Source organism: Lissotriton helveticus, chromosome 5_1 (assembly GCF_964261635.1).
Source record: "Lissotriton helveticus chromosome 5_1, aLisHel1.1, whole genome shotgun sequence".
Taxonomy (NCBI): Eukaryota; Metazoa; Chordata; class Amphibia; order Caudata; family Salamandridae; genus Lissotriton; species Lissotriton helveticus.
The window spans coordinates 1,380,512,648-1,380,533,560 of record NC_136065.1 but is presented as its reverse complement, the minus strand read 5'-3'; the positions used below and the strand labels follow the sequence as shown (position 1 = coordinate 1,380,533,560).

At 44.0% G+C, this 20,913-nt stretch overlaps 1 protein-coding gene across 3 annotated transcripts in view; it reads left to right on the top strand.

Annotated features, from left to right (window-relative positions):
* Positions 1-20,913, top strand: part of SRPK1 (SRSF protein kinase 1) — an 869,057-nt gene that overhangs the window by 270,130 nt on the left and 578,014 nt on the right. For all 3 annotated transcript variants that reach the window (XM_078644338.1, XM_078644339.1, XM_078644340.1), the window contains exon 6: positions 6,770-6,857. In XM_078644338.1, coding sequence (XP_078500464.1) covers positions 6,770-6,857 — 88 coding nt within the window. The remainder of the gene's footprint in view (positions 1-6,769; positions 6,858-20,913) is intronic.

The following is a 20,913-nucleotide window of genomic DNA, read 5'->3' as shown; positions in this document are numbered from 1 at the left end:
AGGGACCAGTTCCCCTAGACTCTCTAGTCGTATCTAACGCACGAAAGAGAGCTAACTCTCAAACATCAGGAGAAACTCCCCCACCAGACAAGGAATCTAAACTCCTTGACACGTCCGGGAAAAGAACGGCCTTACAAGCAGCAAACATGTGGCACATTGCCAACACACAAGCCTTACTAGCACGCTATGATAGGGCACATTATGATGAGCTCGAGGACATAATGCAACATCTCCCTGATAAATTTAAAGATGGAGCTAGTGAGCTAATTCAAGAAGGGAAAATTATCACTAACACATCTATCCGCTGTGCACTAGATGCAGCAGACACAGCCTCCAGAGCCGTCAATACTAGCGTCCTGCTGCGCAGGCATGCTTGGCTATGTATATCTGGCTTCAAGCCAGAAGTCCAAAGTGCTATACTCAATCAACCATTCAATGAGCAACACTTATTTGCAGTCGCAGGCTCCCAGACGTTCATTTCGTTGCTCCACATATAGGGGTGCAAACAGAGGGTACTCATCTGACACACCTTCCACAGGATACAAAAGCCCCACTCAGTCTACCTACAGTAAAGGCTACCAAAGGGGAGGTTACCGCGGTAACGACAACAAAGGCAGAGGCAAGAACAACAACTCCCGCTCTGCCTCCACCCCGACCCAATCACTCCCCTTCCCTTCCCCCGCCCCATTCCACTCCTGTCGGGGGAAGGATACAGCAATACCTACCAGCCTGGGAAGACATCACATCAGACAGGTGGGTGCTTCAAATAATTCAGTCAGGTTACTGTCTAGAACTAACATCTACCCCCCCCAACATACCACCCAAACAGCGTCCAATGTCACAAGATCATTTAACGCTGCTCAGACAAGAAGTACTTTCTCTCCTGCAGAAAAATGCTATAGAAATAGTTCCAGAACATCAAAGGAGTATATTCCCTATACTTCTTGATTCCAAAGAAGGATGGATCTCTGAGACCTATTCTAGACCTCCGACCTCTAAACGCTTACATACAGTCAGATCATTTCCATATGGTCACACTTCAGCAAGTCCTTCCACTCCTGTTGCAGAACGGCTTTCTTGTCACACTAGATCTCAAAGACGCCTACTTTCACATCCCAATTCACCAGGCGCACAGAAAGTATCCAAGATTTGTGCTAGAAGGACAGTACTACCAATTCAAGGTACTCCCATTCGGAGTAACAACAGCGCCAAGTGTGTTCACCAAATGTCTAGAAGTGGTAGCAGCACACTTAAGAAGACCGCACATCCACGTCTTCCCATATCTAGACGACTGGCTCATAAAAGCACAGTCGTACAGCCAGTGTGTACAACACACTCACAATACAATACTGTTACTCCACAATTTAGGCTTCACAGTAAATTACACCAAGTCACATCTGCTACCATTGCACACAACAGTACCTAGGAGCTACAATCAATACTCAACTAACACTAGCTTATCCCTCTCCAGCAAGGATAACCAGTGTGCAAACGCTCCTAACAAAATTCAAATCACAACACTCACTTCCAGCTCGAGTGTTTATGCAACTCATAGGGATGATGGCATCTTGCATATTCATAGTACCTCACGCAAGACTGCAAATGCGTCCACTTCAAGAATGTCTAGCACGTCAATAGAACCAGGCTCAGGGTCAGTTAACAGACCTAGTGTTGGTAGACAGTCGGACTCATCGCTCTCTGCAATGGTGAAACACAAAAAACCTGTCAGAAGGCCGACTATTCCTAGAGCCTGTTCCACAAATAATACTAACAGCAGACGCATCGCTCTCCGGCTGTGGAACCCACCTACTGCATCACACCACGCAGGGAAAGTGGACACCAATGCAAAAACTACTGTACATCAACCATCTGGAGTTGTTAGCAATGTTTCTAGCTCTAAAATCATTCCAAAAATAAATTGCAAACAAGACTGTCTTAGTCTGCACAGACAATATGACAGCCATGTATTACATAAACAAACTAGGAGGGACACACTCTCTGCAGCTCTCTCAACTAGCTCAGCAGATATGGAGGTGGGCTATACCTCAGAACATCTTCTTAATAGCCCAGCACGTCCCAGGGGTTCAAAACACCATGGCAGATCTGCTAAGTCGGCAGACTTAGCAGATGCACGAATGGGAACTTCATCCACAAGTTCTTCATCCGTTCTTTCAAATGTGGGGACAACCTCAAATAGACCTCTTCGCCACCCACGGCAAAGCAAAATGCCCACACTTCGCTGCCAGATACCCACACCCATTGGCCAAAGGCAATGCTATATGGATGAACTGGTCAGGACTATTTGCGTACGCTTTTCCTCCTCTACCAATGATTCCTTTACTAGTACGCAAGATGCAACAACACTCGTTAACGCTTATACTAGTAGCTCCAACGTGGGCCAGACAACCGTGGTACACCACACTGCTACAGCTATCTGTGGTACCACATCAAAAACTAAACCTATCTCCACATCTTTTAACTCAGAACCATGGAGAGATCAGGCACCCGGACCCAGCTCAGCTCAACCTTGCGATCTGGCTCCTGAAGTCATAGAGTTTGGTTATCTTAAACTCCCTCAAGAGTGCATGAATGTTATCAAGGAAGCAAGGCGTCCCACCACTAGAGCATGTTATGCTGCTAAGTGGAAACGTTTTGTAATATACTGTCAAAACAACAACATAAATCCCCTAGATGTATCCATCCAACACATTATAGGCTATTTACTACACCTTCAAAAGTGTAATTCAGCCTACACATCTATCAGGTTGCACCTAGCTGCCATTGCGGCTTACTTACAAAATAGACAACATTGTCTCTTTTTAGAGTACCAGCCATTAAAGCTTTTATGGAGGGTCTCAAAAGAATAATACCTCCAAGAATACCACCTTCACCTGTATGGAACTTAAACATAGTGCTCACACGTCTCATGGGACCTCCATTTTAACCTTTACTAAATGTGAATTGCAATTTCTCACATGGAAAGTGGCTTTCCTAGTAGCCATTACTTCTTTAAGAAGAGTTCGTGAAATGCAAGCATTTACCATTCAAGAACCATTTCTGCAAATGCACCACAATAAGGTTGTTCTTCATACAAACCCTAAATTCCTTCCAAAAGTCATTTCGCCATTCCATCTAAACCAATCTGGAACTGTCAGTTTTCTTCTCACAGCCACAAACAGTAGCAGAAAGAGCTCTGCACACCTTAGATGTCAAAAGAGCATTACTATACTACATAGAGAGAACACAAAGCTTTAGGAAAACAAAACAGCTTTTTGTATCTTTTTCACCACTGCATAAAGGCAACCCAATATCAAAATCTGGTATTGCTAGGTGGATCGTTAAGTGTATCCAAATATGTTGTCATAAAGCTAAGCGTACACTAACAATTCCTCCAAAAGCCCATTCTATAAGGAAACTAGGGGCTTCCATGGCATTCTTAGGGAACATTCCCTTAGAAGACATCTGTAAAGCAGCTACATGGTCTACACCGCACACATTCACAAAACACTATTGTGTAGTTGTGCAAACAAAGCAACAAGCCACAGTAGGCCAAGCTGTACTTAAAACACCATTTCAAACAACTGCAACAGATACGGGTGGTCGCCGCTAATGTGGGTACTGCTATACAATCTATGCATAGTGTGCAATCTGCAGCTCATATGCCTCGAATGGAAAATGCTACTTACCAGTATGCATATGTTCTTGGCATGTAGAGCTGCAGAATTGCACACGCCCACCCGCCTCCCCGGCTACCTTTATCTGTTCCAGTGTTATCGTCATTAGATACAAACACACATGGTCATCACTATCTCTTAGCTCCATCACTTCCTTAATGGCGAAAAACAATCTGGGGATGGAGCCGATGCCCATGCACAGTATCACCCAAAGGAGGAGTCACCCATCTCGTTACTTCCAAAGACTTTCTACAAGAAAAACAAACTGCAAACATGCCAACACTAGGTGGCCATCTATGCTTAGTGTGCAATTCTGCAGCTCTACATGCCAAGAACAGATGCATACTGGTAAGTAGCATTTTCCTTCCACTTTATCCCCTCAATCATAATATTTTTACTTTAGGGCCAAGAGGGAGCATTCAGCTTTGTTAATCCTATGTGCTCGCAGCTGGCCGCGAAGAATTCTGAGCTGGTTTTGCTACAGGTTGAAGGTTTGCACTTATCCAAGCCATCCAGGGTCTTAATCTCGTCCATAAAGTTGGTTTCAAATAAGGGTGGTTCACATGCAATCGCTATAGAGAAGATGTAAAGCGGCTTTATAACCATCCCAAAGCATTTGAGGAGGAGTGTTCGGTTGGGTGTTGAGTATGAAATATTCCTGGATCTCGTCATTGATAGCAACCCTATCTACTGAATTGCGCAATAACTGGGGTGGGAGTCACCAGCATGAAGGAGCATCTGGAGTGCCAGCTCGGGATGGCCAGGTCAGCTCTGTATGCTTGTGGTCTGAAATAAAAATGTCTAAAATCAGCGCAGTCACCAGGCTGAGCAGAAGAGTCTGAGTAAGAAACACAAAGTCAAATCTGGAGTATGGCTGATAAACGTATAAATAAAAATAATAATTCTGGGCATCGGAATGTAGGTATCGCCAAGCATCAACTAGACCAGTGTTGGTGATCTCCCACTTAATCCAGGCCTACATGGCCCCAATGCCCTGAATATGGGAGGAGCTCCTGTCAAGCGTGGGATCCCACACCCAGGTAAAATCTCCTTGCAAGCCCCAAGCTCCTCCTCCTTTACCCCAAGCCTGACAGACCTGGTCTTGAAGAATACTATTGAGAAATTAGTCTTGCGCGTGGTTAGGAGCATACACGTTTAAAAAAGAAAGGACCCAGCTCTACTGTAACCATATGAAAATGCCCTCCAAGGTCCCACACCTCACGCAACAATTTAGTGTTAAATCCGCGCTACAGAAGGATACCCACCCCCAGTGTTTTACTATCTTAGTATGCCCAGTATTTGGAAGAATATTTGGAATGGTTGACGCTGGGACAATCTTCCTGGAGCACGTGGGTCTCCTGTAGGAAGACTATGTCTGGATTGTGGTGAGGGAGATAGCACAATGACTGTTTTTATTTACTGTGGGAGTTAAGCCCCCCTCACTTTAATGGAGAGAAGTTTGATTTGATTCAGGGACCCCATGTTGTAGCAACAAAAGAAAGGGAAAACAGGTGAATGCAGTAGCGCACTCGTGGTCATGGACTCGCCAAGATTTGCAAACACAGCCAGTGGAAGCAAGAAATCTCAGATCAAGAACATCCGCCCCAAGCACCTCTGACACCTCACAAGTAGGAGAGATCACAAATCCCCCAAAAACTGAAGTGGCCAACAGGGCCTAACATGGTTGGGTCCTCCATCCTCGGACCAGGGACAATGTTCCTCCGGATCCGTAGAGGTGTCCCCTCAAGTGAAGAAATGCCCTAATAGGGCTGATGAGGCCAGACCGGCAAGGACGAGCCAATACCAAAGCAATCTATGTCCATGTGTCCACTATATAAGTAGTAATGCCAAGAGTAATGCAAAAATAAAAAGTCCAACCCCAAGCCCGTGGGCCCTGCAGAAGGGAAGAAAAAGTAATTAGTATGACAAGGTATTCAGGCCGCCATTTTAAAATTGGGGTGCTTGTCCCAGTTAGTCAGTTGTCAGAATTGGAGGGATGAGATGATTCCTGCTTCATGTTTTAAAGGCGAGAAATAATGTTTTCCTTTGCTGCTCGGAGGGCCTTCGCCTTACTCAGATGATCTCACAGATACAATTTTAACTGTCTCTCAGGGTGCGCATGTTCAATGTTGCTCATCTTCTTATTGACTGTGTTCAGATGAGCTGAGTGCTTTGCTTGTTTTGTGGGCTATTTACCAATGTATTTACTAGTTGGGAATGGGAGGACGGTAAAAGGAAAAGATTCGACAACAAGACTATTGCTTCACCTACTACATGCCAGTACACTTAATTATATCTGTCATGGAGTAGGAAAGTCTAGGCTTGCAGGAGGCCTTAAGGAAAAGGAGGGGACAGCAGATTTGGGACCTGAAGTCGGGTCCCATTTGAGCATGGAAGATGAGTAGCAGACAATTACAGGCATTTGTGAGCTGTGCTGTATTAGAATGACATCCATGTCCTATTTGCAACTCCTGTTACAACTTTCTTCATCTTCCTTCGTAGGAGCTAAAAACTAGATATAATTTGGTTACTTGCTCTGAAGAGGGCATTGTGACAGATTTCCTCTACTGAACAACAATATTCTCTCCCATCAAATTAAATTAGTGTCTTGTTTGTAGGCACTATTTATGATGTGTGATTGTGTAATTAGTTCTTGATGTGGCAATCGAGCATTTGTATAATTCTGGCATGAGACTGACCTATTTGCTGACAATGTGCATGAGTAGTGAACTCTTGCAGCATGCCATGATAATGAGTGATGTAAATTTAGGCTTTGATAGATGAAACCTATTCTCTATCTTAAAGCTTTGTATGACTTGCAGAGTGTAATGGAGGTTGGTTGAAGCCTTTCCGTGCCAGACCAATATTTGTAGATGAGGTCATTTTACAGTCTTAGCATGAGTATTTATGCTCTTATGATGAGCCTCACATATTTGCAAGTGCTGGTTACTATTATTTTTATTGTTTGTAAGAGATGTGCAGCATTTACAGTAGTTTTAACATGTTATGGAAGTTCTTTTAATAAGACCTGTCATGTCATGTGCATATTCTGGTGTATGCAGGCTCTGTGAATGACCTTCTCCTTCTATCTTCAGGTACGAAATACCGACCCAAGTGACCCAAAGAGAGAGATGGTGGTTCAACTTCTGGATGACTTTAAAATCCCAGGAGCAAACGGCACTCGTATCCTTCAGAGTCCTAGAATTGAGTTGTACTATTACAGAGCTGATTGGCTGCATTGGTAGTTGAGAAATGTCTGTACACCTAATGAGTCTCCTTGAGCAGCAATTGTACATTTCACGGGCCCCTTTCTTGGTGCAGAGTGTATAGACCTTCAAATTTAGGTCATTTCCTTCTGGATTTCGTGTTGCGGGCAGTTGAATTGTCCTTGAGATTTATGTTTCTAGACTGTGAGCAAGTCTGTATCTGAACCATTTGTATAGAAATGGTGTTCTAGCTGCATGGTGAATTAAATAGTTTTTTTTGTTTCGATTGCACTTTTTGTGTGTATAAATCCATCTGACTCTGTCCTTGTTACTTATATCAGTTTAGTTTTGTATAGCTTTATGCTATTTTTATAGATAAAGTCCCTCATCCATGGATAACTTAAACACAGATCTATTTTAGTGTGAACTAATCGTGAATGGAAGTTCTTTTCCAGGGGATCGTCAATACACTTGAGTGGAATTTTCCCTACTGCCTGTAGAATACTTGCACTCTGTTAAAAGAAATGTGTACACAAAAAGCTTTTCAGTAGAAAAGTACGATTTAAACATAAACCAAAGCAGTTTTGCAGCCTGAAAGAGCGCTCTATTGGCACAATGTGTTTATTTTCTTTTTAAAAAGTGATCAAATGTGCTGTAAAAGGTCACTAAAATGAAGACTGACCAAGAATTTCTTTCACAGTCCTGTTTTAAAAGGAAATTAGAATTGAAAAGGAGGATTGTATAGCAGACAGTCTGCGGAATGGATATATTTTGAGGGGGACGGGGGACGGGGGGGGGTGCAGACCGTGCTACTCCCGGTCACAATATTCCAGGGTCTCTTCATCCTCTGCCAGTGGAAGTTAGGCCAGTTCTTTTCTCCGGCTCAAGGTGACAAGATTCTGGAGAACAGAACTCTGCCTCTTTAACCTTTTTTTTTTTTACCCTGAAAACCTTTAAGACGTTTTGAAAATAATATCCATGTTTTTTTCTTACCCTTTATAGTGTTTTGGGAGAAACACCTGACATGAGCCGTTTTGCTTTTTTCACATAATACTTATGCCTGTTGGCAAAATGCCTCTTTTGAGAAAGAAAAAGCGAGCTCCGGCAGGCAGCCTATGCAGAGGTAGTGAGGATTAGACCGAGTATCACCGCCATGAAGCTTGCCATCACTGTCAAAAATTGCTCAGGATACTTGAAGATGGAAGAAAAAGACTCCATGATCTACAGAATGACTGCGTAGTTGATGGTAGTATCCTTCAGGGAGGTCTGATGGATATGGAGGAGCAGCTTCTAACACTGTTCCATCATCCTCTGTGAAGTCTTCAACAGAGGGCGATCTGAAAAGAAACAGTCTGTTATTAAATCATGTCAGGAAAAGATATGACATTCTCGCTTATTGTCAAGGGCTGGTATGGTGGGTGCTCGCTGGCTGGTATGCCAATAAGGCATTATTTCTTTCCTGTCATTTAGCGTTGATTTAACATTGAAAAGCAAGCACCATTCAGCGACAAAACATCAATCCCCCTTGACATCAAGAGCCACATTGCCATTAACGTACTTGATTCCATCGCCTTCAAGAACTTCATCGGAGGAAGCACTCTTTGCCGTCAATGACATTGATATTGTCCAGATTGCACCTTTCAGTTAAATGGGTCAGACAGTTGAAGAGAAGACTTAGAGACATCGTATTTGGAGTACTCAAAGGCCTATTCACCGTCTGCTCAGTAACACCAATGGGGTCAGCCTGTTGGCGACTTTCACCAAGACTTCTATCTCCCGAGTGTCCTCTCTCCTTACCAGTCATTACTAGATCTGCGGACTACACCAGAACCTCCGAGACATGCGCATAGCCTTCTTCTATAGTCACTCCTGCACATCATGTCACTCCTGCACATCATGTCACTCATTGCAGATTTAGAGCAGATATACCCGTCCAGGCAGAGGTTTAAATTTGAAAGCCGGTCAGATTTGAATAGTTTCTTTCCTTTTTTCCTCTAGCAGGGGATACTCCCTTACACTCACTCTGTTCCGCTTGTGTCACTAGTTAATTGTACACCAGCCTTCAGTGAGGCTCTCATGCGAGGTGTGGCAAAACTAGATATTCCAGTTCCTGTATATATGACGTCAAAATATGTTCTTTTCAAGATCCTACATCTTCGATGATCTTCTAGGCTTTTCCTCCCTCTGGCTCCTGGTCTCCTTGAACTGGCCATTCTATTATTACAATCAGCAGGAGCGAATAGACCAACACTGCCTAGACTCTTGAGAAAACAAATATGCAAGCCTCCGGGTCATTGTTCACTCAACCTTAGAGCAGATTCTCAGCCTGATTTAGTGATGATTTCAGCAGCTCAAAAATAGTATACACTGCACTACCTCCCACGGTTCCACAAGAAAAATAAAGTGAATAGACTTGGTGTGCAGGTTAATGTGTGGGATTTAAACTATGGGCATCAAAACCGGTAGTGCAATTGTCTCATTAGGCTGGTACAACAGATCCCTATGGGATTTCCTCTAGCGCTCTCTGAGAGACTTCTGAGAGGATGGGCAAGATTTCCAGGTGGTCCTCAATGAAGGCATGCTGGTTTCCAACCAGGTTATCAGTGTTGCGGCTGACTCCCTTGTACCTTCATTGCACATGGCGTAGCATTTCCAGACTTCTTTTGATAAGTTTGAAAACCAAAGCACAAATACTCATTAAGCATGTATGTATGGCTTTATATGTATATGTAATAATGCCCTTTCAATAGCATGAACCTAGCCAAAAGGTAACAGAGCCCTGTCACAGGTGAAAGACTAGCATACATTCAGTGAGTAAGAGAAGCTGAAGCTTTGCTTGTAGCTGTTTAAGGCATTGTGATGTAATATTTTTTAAAGGGGTGAGCCCTCAACTATTCCCTAAATTAGAACTGCATTGTGGTGGTCCGGATGGATGTTGTCCCATATCCTGGGTGCATCACCTTACCCCCTTTTGCAATACTTTGTTCCGCTCTCAATCGGGTGATAAAGGCACCGTATGAAGAGCAAAATGGATACTGAAGGTGCAGGGCCTTGAAAAGAGCAAGGGGTATACAAAGTATGATTATAAATCCTTTGATAGGCGTTTTTATGTTGACCCTAGCAACATCATCCGTAATAACGACAGTCATACCCCAGCAAAGGTCTTTCAGAAGGGAGCAGTGGAAGAGCGAAGCAGTAACTTCTTTCTTCCCCCTTCTCCTTTAGTCACTCTGGTAAGGGGAAGCATTTTGTATGCTAAATTTGGTCTTCTCCTCTGGAAATTCCACCATAAAGATCCTGTTTATTGGGAACACCCTGTTGGAGAAACAAGGTATGGAGGAGGTCCCTCCTCAAAAAGGGAGAATATATTCCTGTTTCTGGTTTGGAAAAAGGAACCTACACAAGACATCAGACTCATTATCGATCTGAAGCTCACTTTCTGGTTAGAAAAAAAGGACCTACACAGTACTTCAGACCCATTTATCTCCAGAAAGACAGCTAGCAGCTTTTGAAAGAAAAAGCCAGAATGCTGGCTCTACATCAAATTTACCCTCCAGTAAATAGCAGGACAGGACTGGGTGTGTGACAGACTGTTTGAATACCTGTTTTATACATCCCAGTAGCAGTAAAACATCAAATTCTTAAGCTTCCCAACAGACTGCCAACAATACCAGTTCAGATTCCTTCCATTGAGTCTATGGTCATTGCCCATAACATTCTCTAGAGGTGCAGTGGTGGTAGCTGTGCCCCTAAGACGTCAAAAGATTTTTGTTTGCCCATATCTAGATGACTGGTTGATCAAAACTTCGACTCCACAAGAAGCTTAAGGCCACAACTGTTAGACTCTTCCCATTCTTTGCTGTCTGGGTTTACAAGTCGTCCACTCGAAATCAACTGCAATTCAGTCAATTCATTTCTTTGGTGTAGTGTTGGACACTCATGCAGCCGAAGTGTATCCTTTAGGGTTGAGGCTATCGTCAATCTGTCAATATTTTACTGAGTACACTGAATCCTCTGTCATGCCATTTGCTTCGTTACTGGTGGCAATGACTACCACCTACATGTTCTTAGATTTATATGATACAGACGAGTTCTCTTCAGGAATGTTTGGAGTGTCCGTTCACAAGCCACCCAACTGCTAGTATGATTGCCTCATTTTATCTCGAGTTGTAATCTAGTGCTTCCTGTTGTGGTACCGATGACAGAATCTATTAAAGAGGTTCTATTTTACCAGGATATTCCAACATAGACAATTGAGGCAGATGTCTCTTTATTATGATGCAGTGCTCATATAGTAATTAACCTCCAGGTTAAAGGGATTTGTCCAAGAAAGAGATGTTGTACCACATAAATCTTTGGAGATGAGGGCAATCCATGTGTTCTGTCCAGCATTCAGAACAGATTCCCTACAGATTCAGTCAGACAAGAGATCCTTACACTGACCAGCTTGGCTCCAGAATTCAATGAGTTTGCGCACTTGAAACATCCCAAGAGAATACAAAAATATTCCAGCCAGAGCTTGAGCACATAGTACAACAAGACTTATAATCCTAATTGGATGCAGTTTTGTATCTGCTGCCAACAGTCAAACTTACTCCCTGTGTCATATACATCTGAGGAAATTCTTCCTTACTTATTACATCTGGCAGTCAGATCTCTCTCATGCATCAATTACAGTGCACTTAGCGGCTTTATCTCGCTTCAGAAGGTCCTCAACGTCCCCATCGTTATGGTCTAGCAGGCTCATCAAAGAATTTCTGGAAAGGCTTTTTTGGGTTTACCTGCTAGTGAAATATCCTTCTCCTCTCCGGCAATTGACTTGAGAGCTTTCACAGTTAATGAAGATCCCATTTGAGCCTATACAAACAGCAGAAATACATATTCTTTCTAGGAAAATAGCACTCCGACTGGCAATAACATCAGCAATAAGAGTAGGTGAAATAAAAGCATTCACCATTTGGGAACCTTTTCTGCAGTCCAGTAGTGATAGTGCTCCTAAAAACAATTCCAAAATTCATTCTGTAGGTGCCAGACTTCCATTTAAATGGACCAATAGTCTAGAAGACATTCTTTCCAGATCCAAAAGATGTAGCAGAAAGAACATTACATTTAGATGTCACAGGACAAAACAATTCCGTAGATAAGATCAATTGCTAGTAGCATACAGTGCTCCTAGGAAAGGTTATGTGCTCTCTAAACAAAGTATAGCAAGATGGGTAGTGATATTCATACACTTTCACAGGTCACTTGGTTTGATTGCGCACAAGCTTTTTATTTTGTTAGTGAGAAAGTTCAAACTTTGTAGCGTGCCACTGAGGTATCACTTTGTAGACCATAAAGAGTGATCAATAGAATTTAAAAAAGGCGTCCTCTAATCTTAGAGTTCGTCCCTCCCGGCGCTGCTAGGAAATTCACCAAACTGCATTTTTCAAATGATCTCAATGCATTTCGTGCCTCATGGACACTTCATCAGGGGAATCTAATAAGGGTGAAAAATGTGTGTATGAGGACACCAATATGAAACTTCTGATGTATAATAAATATAAGCTTGCAAAACTGAACTTCCTACATGCATTATTTGTTGTGAGTGGTTCTCGAATAGAAAAGGTTTTATGCATACGAGCAAGCTGAATAGTAATGTTCTCCAGTGCAATCGCTCGTAAAGGCAAGAGTGAAAAAACGGGTTCGGACGCAGGTGAGTGAAGTGTGGGCAAGTATGTAAATAAAGCGGCAGATAACGAGGTAAAAAAGACCGTATTGTTTCTATGAATATGTGCACCAACGGTATAAAATCCAAGTGTTAGCATGTGAATCTTAGGGGAAGTGCTCGGCTCTATCTGTCGTGAAGCAGTTTAAAAGCGAACAGTGAATCGGGTGAAAACCACAATTTTTTCACCAACAATGTTACACAGCTAGCTATATCCTAAGTCTCCTGACCGTCTATTTCTCTATGTCTATACATATACTCCCGATTTCACTACGGGACCTTTTCCTCCACTGAAAGATGGCGCTTACTCCAACCCGCATCACGTGACCCTTAACCGTCTTTGATTTTCACATATATACAGACGCCAAAAACATAATGGCGCTACCGACCGACTTTCAATGAACCTCGGCGTTTGAGCAAACTATGATTATGGTAAGAACGCACTAGCTGCACCATCTTATATACTTTAGAAACTCTCATTGATCATGTACGATATCTTTCTTCACCCTGTTTCTCCACCTTTCGAGCACGGTTTTCGATTTTCACCTGATTCACTGTTCGCTTTTAAACTGCTTCACGACTGATAGAGCCGAGCACTTCCCCTAAGATTCACATGCTGACACTTGGATTCGATACCGTTGGCGCACATATTCATAGAAACAATAGTCTTTTTCACCTCATTATCTGCCGCTTTATTTACATACTTGCCCGCACTTCACTCACCTGCGTCCGAAGCCGTTTTTTCACTCTTGCCTTTACGAGCGATTGCACTTGAGAACATTACTATTCAGCTTGCTCGTATGCACAAAACCTTTTCTATTCGAGAACCACTCACGACAAATAATGCATGTAGGAAGTTATGTTTTGCAAGCTTATATTTATTATACATCAGAAGGTTCATATTGGTGTCCTCATACACACATTTTTCACCCTTATTAGATTCCCCTGATGAAGTGTCCATGAGGCACGAAATGCATTGGGATAATTAGAAAAATCAATGAGTCAAGCCTGAACGCGATGAAAAATGGACTGTAATATGTGATTTACAACATATGCAGCAAGAATAATGAAATAAACTTGAACATTATCCTTTGGAACAAATTAATTTCTTAAATTTCTTTTTCAACATGTATGGATATTTGGGATTTACAGTAACAAATCGCAGTTTGCCGAATTTCCTAGCAGCGCCGGGAGGGATGAACTCTAAGATTAGAGGACGCCTTTTTTAAATTCATGCACTTCTGTCATAAAGAAACTTGTCACACCTTTATAGACTAAAGTACAAGCTCATTATACTAGAACTTATCAACTTTGACAGCTTGGTCTGCTGGTGTCTATGCAAGATATCAGCCGAGTAGCGATCTGGAAAAATACATACTTTTACGCAGCACTACTGCTTGGATCCCCCAGTCCGCAGAGATGCGGCAGTAGGCCAGGCAGTGTCATGCCATCTTTTCCAGTAAAGGTGAGCTCTCATAGTAAGTAATACCCCGCTATCCGCTAATATATTGTGTACGTTTAACATTGAATGTGTGTGTGTGTATGTAAGTATATATAGGTATATGTGTGCATATATATCTAATATGTTTGAGGAATATGAGCTGCAGATTGTACACGATGCATTAGATCGCCACCTGGTGTTGGGTTCGGATGATTGCAGATTGTTGTCTTCTTGGAAGAAGTCTTTGTAGTCACGAGATAGATGACTCCTCCCTTGGACAATACTGCGCATGGGCATCGGCTCCATCCCTAGATTGTTTTTTTCCGCCACTGGGTTCGGATGAAAGTTTCTCCGCTCCGGCTAGAAAAACACTTTTCAGCCACTTCAAAGCGCAATTCTACCTCAAACTTCTACAAACTACCCTGAACATCGACTGCAATAATTTCGACACCATCAGTTCCATTCCGGTAGTCGACACGGGCCGTTGGGCCTACCGACGCCATGCGGCCTACACAATATGGGAAGATTCCCGGTATGTCGAGCAAAGTTGCACTATATTCTTGCAGTAGCATTATCTAATATCTAGGTCCTGATGAAAGCAATGGACTCGTTAGTTCTTTCAAATTGCTGAAACATGTTGACCATTTCTACATCTAGGTAGATATTTGTTAAGTCTACCTTTGCTGCTCTTTTAATATTGGTGGAGCGAGCAAAAACCAGAATAAACTCTTCATTCTTGCTCCCTCACCCAATTTTATTCTCACCAAGCACGCACTTCTTTTTCTTCACAAGCACTGCAAATCAGTCACCCCTATACCCACCAACTGGTACTTTTGACACTCTAACCATACTGGTCACTGCCAGGTTTACAGGAGGTTATGAGATCTGACCTTCCATCTCTACCGGCAGTGGTCCAAGTATATGGCTTACAGGAATCCCAAATGATGAAGGGCGGTTCCGAGGGGTGACGGATGGGTATCCTGATAGGTCTTATAGGGATCACAGGACACTTTTCTATATTCTTCCATACGCCTGCACCTTGCAGCAATTGCAGCCTATTTACAAAACAGGCAACATCTCTCTCTTCAGAGTACCTGCAATAAAAGCATTCATGGAAGGATTAAAAAGAATAATCCCACCCGGATTGCCACCTTCTCCTGTGTGGAACCTGAATCTTGTCCTTACAAGACTCATGGGACCCCCTTTCGAGCCTCTACATAAATGTGAACTGCAATTCCTAACATGGTAAACAGCTTTCCTTGTTGCCATTACTTCTCTCAGAAGAGTACGTGAGATACAAGTGTTCGAGGCATGTGGGCTGCTGAATTCATATCTGTGCATAGAACGCCGCCTAGTGTTGGGTCCGGATGATTGCACATTGTTGTCCTGGAAGAGTCTTCGAAGTATCACGAGATAGGTGGCTCCTCCCTCGGACTACAGTGCGCATGGGCATCCTCTCCATCCTCAGATTGTTTTTCTCCGCCATTGGGTTCGGATGTAATTTCCTACTCTCCAAGTTCGGAATCAAGAAAAACTTTCCCAAAGGGCCAAAAGGCCTTCGGTTCCGTCTGTATTGTTCAGCGCTCGGTGCCGCACAACTTTTTCAAACTTTGTTGCACTCTGGTCGTCGAATCGGGCCATGAGGCCTTCTCGACACCACGTGGACCGATCGTCGATGGAACGAAGTCCATTCAAGTTCTGCCCGCAGTGCAACTCGAAGTTCCCGCACACAGACAAGCATCCAGTTTGCAACATATGCCTATCTCCAGATCACAATGAAGCTAGTTGCCTAGCCTGCGCCCAGTTCAGATCGAAAAAGACTATTCGGAATAGACGGGCGGCGAGGCAAGAAATGCAACGGTCGGCGCCAGAGCCAGATAGCCTCTTCGATGATGAAGATCTAGCGAGCGCGGAAGACTCGGATCAAGGCGACAGACAATACTCGGAGCCCGACTCCGAATATTACCCCGAGGAGGGAGAACTGATCGTCGATCGCGAGGCCTATGATCAGGACATCGTAGCAGTTGAAGACGACTCCGATGACGACATTGGGCGAACCGTGAGTACACCGCCCCCTATAGACACTGCACCTCTATCAGAGACTCAGGTCAAGGCATCGCCAGCAGGCCTTAGCCGAGATCAACCTCATCGTTCTACAGCCCCGCTATACTGCCTGGCTAAGAACCTATCAAAAGAGCCCTCTGAGACACATCTCAAGACATAGGTTCCACCGAAACTGATCGACAATACAGTCTTCGGACCGAATTACGTCGAACCGAAAGTATCGACGCCAAAGAGCGTTGAACCGAAGGCCGTAATACCAATACAACCTTCGAAAACAAAGACCGTTGAGTTGAAATCGAAGAACAAAGCAGTCGAGTCGAGCTCAAAATCAAAGGCCGTCGAGTCAACCTCGAAGCCAAAATACGTCGAGTCGACACAAAAACAAAAGCACGTCGAATCGACCCCAAAAAAGAACGTAGATTCGAGCAAAACAGCCTCAGGTATCGACAAGGGGAAGAAACCGGTCGACGACAAAACAAGGCCTACGCCCAAAACTAGCGTCGAGCCAAAACCGAAACCGAAGGTGGACGAAAAGAAAACGGTCGAGCCGAAGCCCATCGAACCGAAAAGGGGCATTGAGCAAAAACAGCAGGCTCCAAAACAACATAAAGACACTGCCGAACTGACATAAATACTCGGTCCGAAACAGGTTGTGAAGCCAGCAAAGGACGTTCCAACAACAAAACCTGTTGAAAAACGGCCAAAACCAATCCAACCACCAAAAGCAGTCGACAGCACTAAAAGCATCGACCCAAAAACACCAAAACCAAACGTTGCAGCGCCAAAAACAAAGACTGGGGAAGAGGAACTTCTTCACCCAGATCCCTCCACAGAAGACCAGTCAAAAATCTACATTGACCCAAAAACTGGCAAAGTGTCTGTCTATACCAAAAAGAAAAGACCTCTACCAACTGAAGATCTTTCTACGATCCCCCTCAAGAAAAAGAGAGACTGTGCTACCTCTCCCATTTTCTTTGAACCAATCACTCCTGCTATGCCTGCTACTCCTTATACCCCAACATCACCGGCACGCTCTGACTACGCCCCTGATGATGATCAGGACGTAGATGTAGGTTTTGGTTATCCACAAAACCCTCTTCAAGAGCCAAACACACAGCCATGGGGTGGAGGAGGGGAACCAGACACTGAAGGGACTCTACCCATTACAGACCCTGCAGTATACCCTACTAAGCCATCACCCACAGAGGATACAGTAGCATTCAATTCACTACTGGATAGAGCAGCAACCTACCACAATGTAGAGATGCACTCTGATGCTGTGGAGGAAGACTTCGATTTTTGATACACTCACAACATCTGAGAGCCACGTTAAAACACTCCCAATGTTAAAAGGGTTCTTAAAACATGCAAGTGACCTTTTTAAAGACACTGCTAGGGCACGGGTCATAAACCCTAGAATTGAGAAAAAATACAGGGCTGCACCTACAGATCCTACATACATCAAAGGGCAGCTACCCCTAGATTCCTTGGTTGTATCCAACGCACGTAAGCGTGCAAACTCAGACTACTGGTGAGGCTGCACCACCAGACAAGGAGTCTAAAATCTTTGAGGCATCAGGCAAAAGAGTGGCAGCTCAGGCAGCAAACTCCTGGAGAATAGCCAGTACACAGGCCTTGCTAGCCAGATATGATAGAGCGCACTACGACAGTTTGGAAGAAGTTATTCAACACTTACCTGATCCATATAAACAGCAGGCAGATGAACTCATACAAGAGGGCACGCTCATCACCAATGCATCCATTAAATGTGCCCTGGACGCGGCAGACACAGCTGCCAGGTCCATCAATACAAACGTGCTACTAAGGCGCCACGCATGGCTTCGTATATCAGGCTTTAAGAATGAAGTCCAATCTACAATTCTTAATCAGCCAATCAACCCAGACTTTTTATTTGGTCCAGCAGTTGATTCAATCATGGAAAACATGAAAAAGGATGCAGAAACTGCAAAGTCTATGGGAGCTCTTCAGTCCCAACAACACCAGGGCTCCTTTCGTCTCTCCAATTATAGAGGAGGAACACGAGGAACATCACAGCAGTCCTCCAACTACAAAACTAACACACAATCCACATATAACAAAAACACCAGTAGGGGTGGTTATAGAGGAAACAATACCAAGGGAAGAGGTCGTGGAGGCAATGCAAATAGATCCTCCACTAACACAAAGCAATGACTTCTTCACACTACCCCCAGACCACATAACACCGGTCGGGGGAAGAATACAACAATTTCGACATGCCTGGTTAAATATCACCACAGACAATTGGGTCAGGCAAATTATCCAACATGGCTATTGCCTAGAACTCACCTCAACTCCACCCAACATACCACCCGTGCACCGTCCCATGTCACAAGAACATATAACGCTCCTTCAGCAAGAGGTCATCAGTATGCTGCAAAAAGGGGCCATAGAACCAGTCCCACTACAACATCAGGGAACAAGAGTATACTCCCTATACTTCCTAATTCCAAAGAAGGACGGGTCTCTCAGAGCAATATTGGACCTCAGGCCCCTCAACATGTACATTCTTTCGGAGCATTTTCACATGCTCACTCTACAGCAAGTCTTACCATTGCTTCGCCAGGGAGACTTCCTAGCAACCCTAGACCTCAAAGACGCATACTTTCATATTCCAATACACCCTGCTCACAGAAAGTACTTGAGGTTCACCATTCAAGGGCAACACTACCAGTTCAAGGTCCTGCCATTTGGGTTGACAACAGCTGCAAGAGTGTTCACCAAATGTCTAGCTACAGTGGCAGCACATCTCAGAAGGCAACACATCCATGTGTACCCTTATCTGGACGACTGGCTAATACAAGCGCCAACAGCCCAGCAGTGTGCCGACAACATACACCTACTGCACAATTTAGGATTCTCACTAAACTATCCAAAGTCACATCTACAACCCTCCCACGTCCAACAGTACCTGGGAGCAACAATAGATACACAGTCAGCAAAAGCATATCCCAACACAGCACGGGTTCAGGGTATGCAAACGCTAATACAAAAGTTCAGACCCCAACACTCACTACCAGCTCGAGTGTTTATGCAGCTAATAGGCATGATGGCCTCGTGCATATTCATAGTCCCTCACGCCAGACTACATATGCGTCCACTACAAGAATGCCTAGCGAGGCAGTGAAACCAGGCTCATGGGCAATTAAAAGACCTAGTGTTGGTGAACAGTCGGGCATACAACTCTCTGCATTGGTGGAATCCACAAAACCTTTGCAAAGGACGACTGTTCCAAGAGCCTGTTCCACAAATAGTTGTAACAGCGGACGCATCCCTAGTAGGATGGGGAGCCCATGTCCTACACTACACAGTACAGGGACTCTGGACTATACAGCAAAAGAAAATGCATATCAACCTCCTAGAGTTGATGGCCATATTTCTAGCACTGAAAGCTTTCGCGACACACTTACGCAACAAAGCCGTGTTGATCCGGACGGACAACATGACAGCTATGTATTACATTCAAAAGCAGGGAGGAACACACTCGCCACAGCTGTCGCACCTGGCTCAAGCAATGTGGAAATGGGCCATTCACAGGAACATTTTCCTCATGGCAAAACACCTCCCAGGCAAGGACAACCAAGTTGCAGACCTATTAAGCAGGCACAGCCAACAGATGCACGAATGGGAAATTCACTCCAAAGTGCTCCAACCATTCTTCCGGAAGTGGGGACACCCGGAAATAGATCTGTTTGCCACAAGTGGAAACACAAAATGCCAGTACTTTGCCGCCAGGTTCCCACATCCGCAGTCGCAGGGCAATGCGATATGGATGAACTGGTCAGGCAAATTTGCGTACGCTTTTCCCCCAGCTCCATTAATACCGCTGGTGGCACGCAAAATGCGCCAACATTCCCTGACGCTAATTCTAGTTGCTCCCATGTGGGCGAGGCAACCATGGTACACAACGTTCCTAGAACTATCAGTGGTGCCTCATCAAAGACTGCGACTCACACCCAATCTTCTAACTCAGAGCCATGGCGAAATCCAACACCCAGACCCGCAACAGCTGAACCTGGCGATCTGGCTCCTGAAATCCTAGAATTTGGATACCTCAACTTGCCTCCAGACTGCATGAATATTATCAAAGAGGCAAGGAAGCCCACTACCAGAGCATGCTATGCAGCAAAGTGGAAACGTTTCGTCATTTATTGTAACAACAATGACATTAACCCACTTAATGCTTCCACTCAAAACATCATCTGCTACCTATTGCACCTCCAACGGTGCAATTTAGCCTTTTCTTCCATCCGAATACACCTAGCTGCGTTAGCAGCATATCTGCAAAACAGGCAACACCTTTCACTATTTAGAGTGCCAGCAATTAAAGCGTTTATGGAAGGACTTACGCTTAATTCCTCCAAGACACCAACCTTCACCAGTCTGGAATCTAAACGTTGTCTTAACCAGACTAATGGGACCACCTTTTGAACCACTACATTCACGCGAACTACAATTTCTTACTTGGAAAGTGGCTTTCCTTATTGCCATTACTTCGCTTCGAAGAGTTAGTGAGCTGCAAGCCCTAACTATTCAAGAGCCATTCATTCAAGTACATGCAAATAGAGTAGTTCTTAGAACAAACCCTAAATTCATGCCAAAGGTGGTATCTCATTTCCATATAAATCAAACAATAGAACTGCCAGTGTTCTTTCAGAACCCACAAACAGTAGCTGAAAGGGCCTTGCATACCCTAGATGTCAAGAGCTCTGCTATATTACATAGACAGAACTAAAAATGTTCGGAAGACAAAACAATTGTTTGTTGCCTTCTCTCCACAAC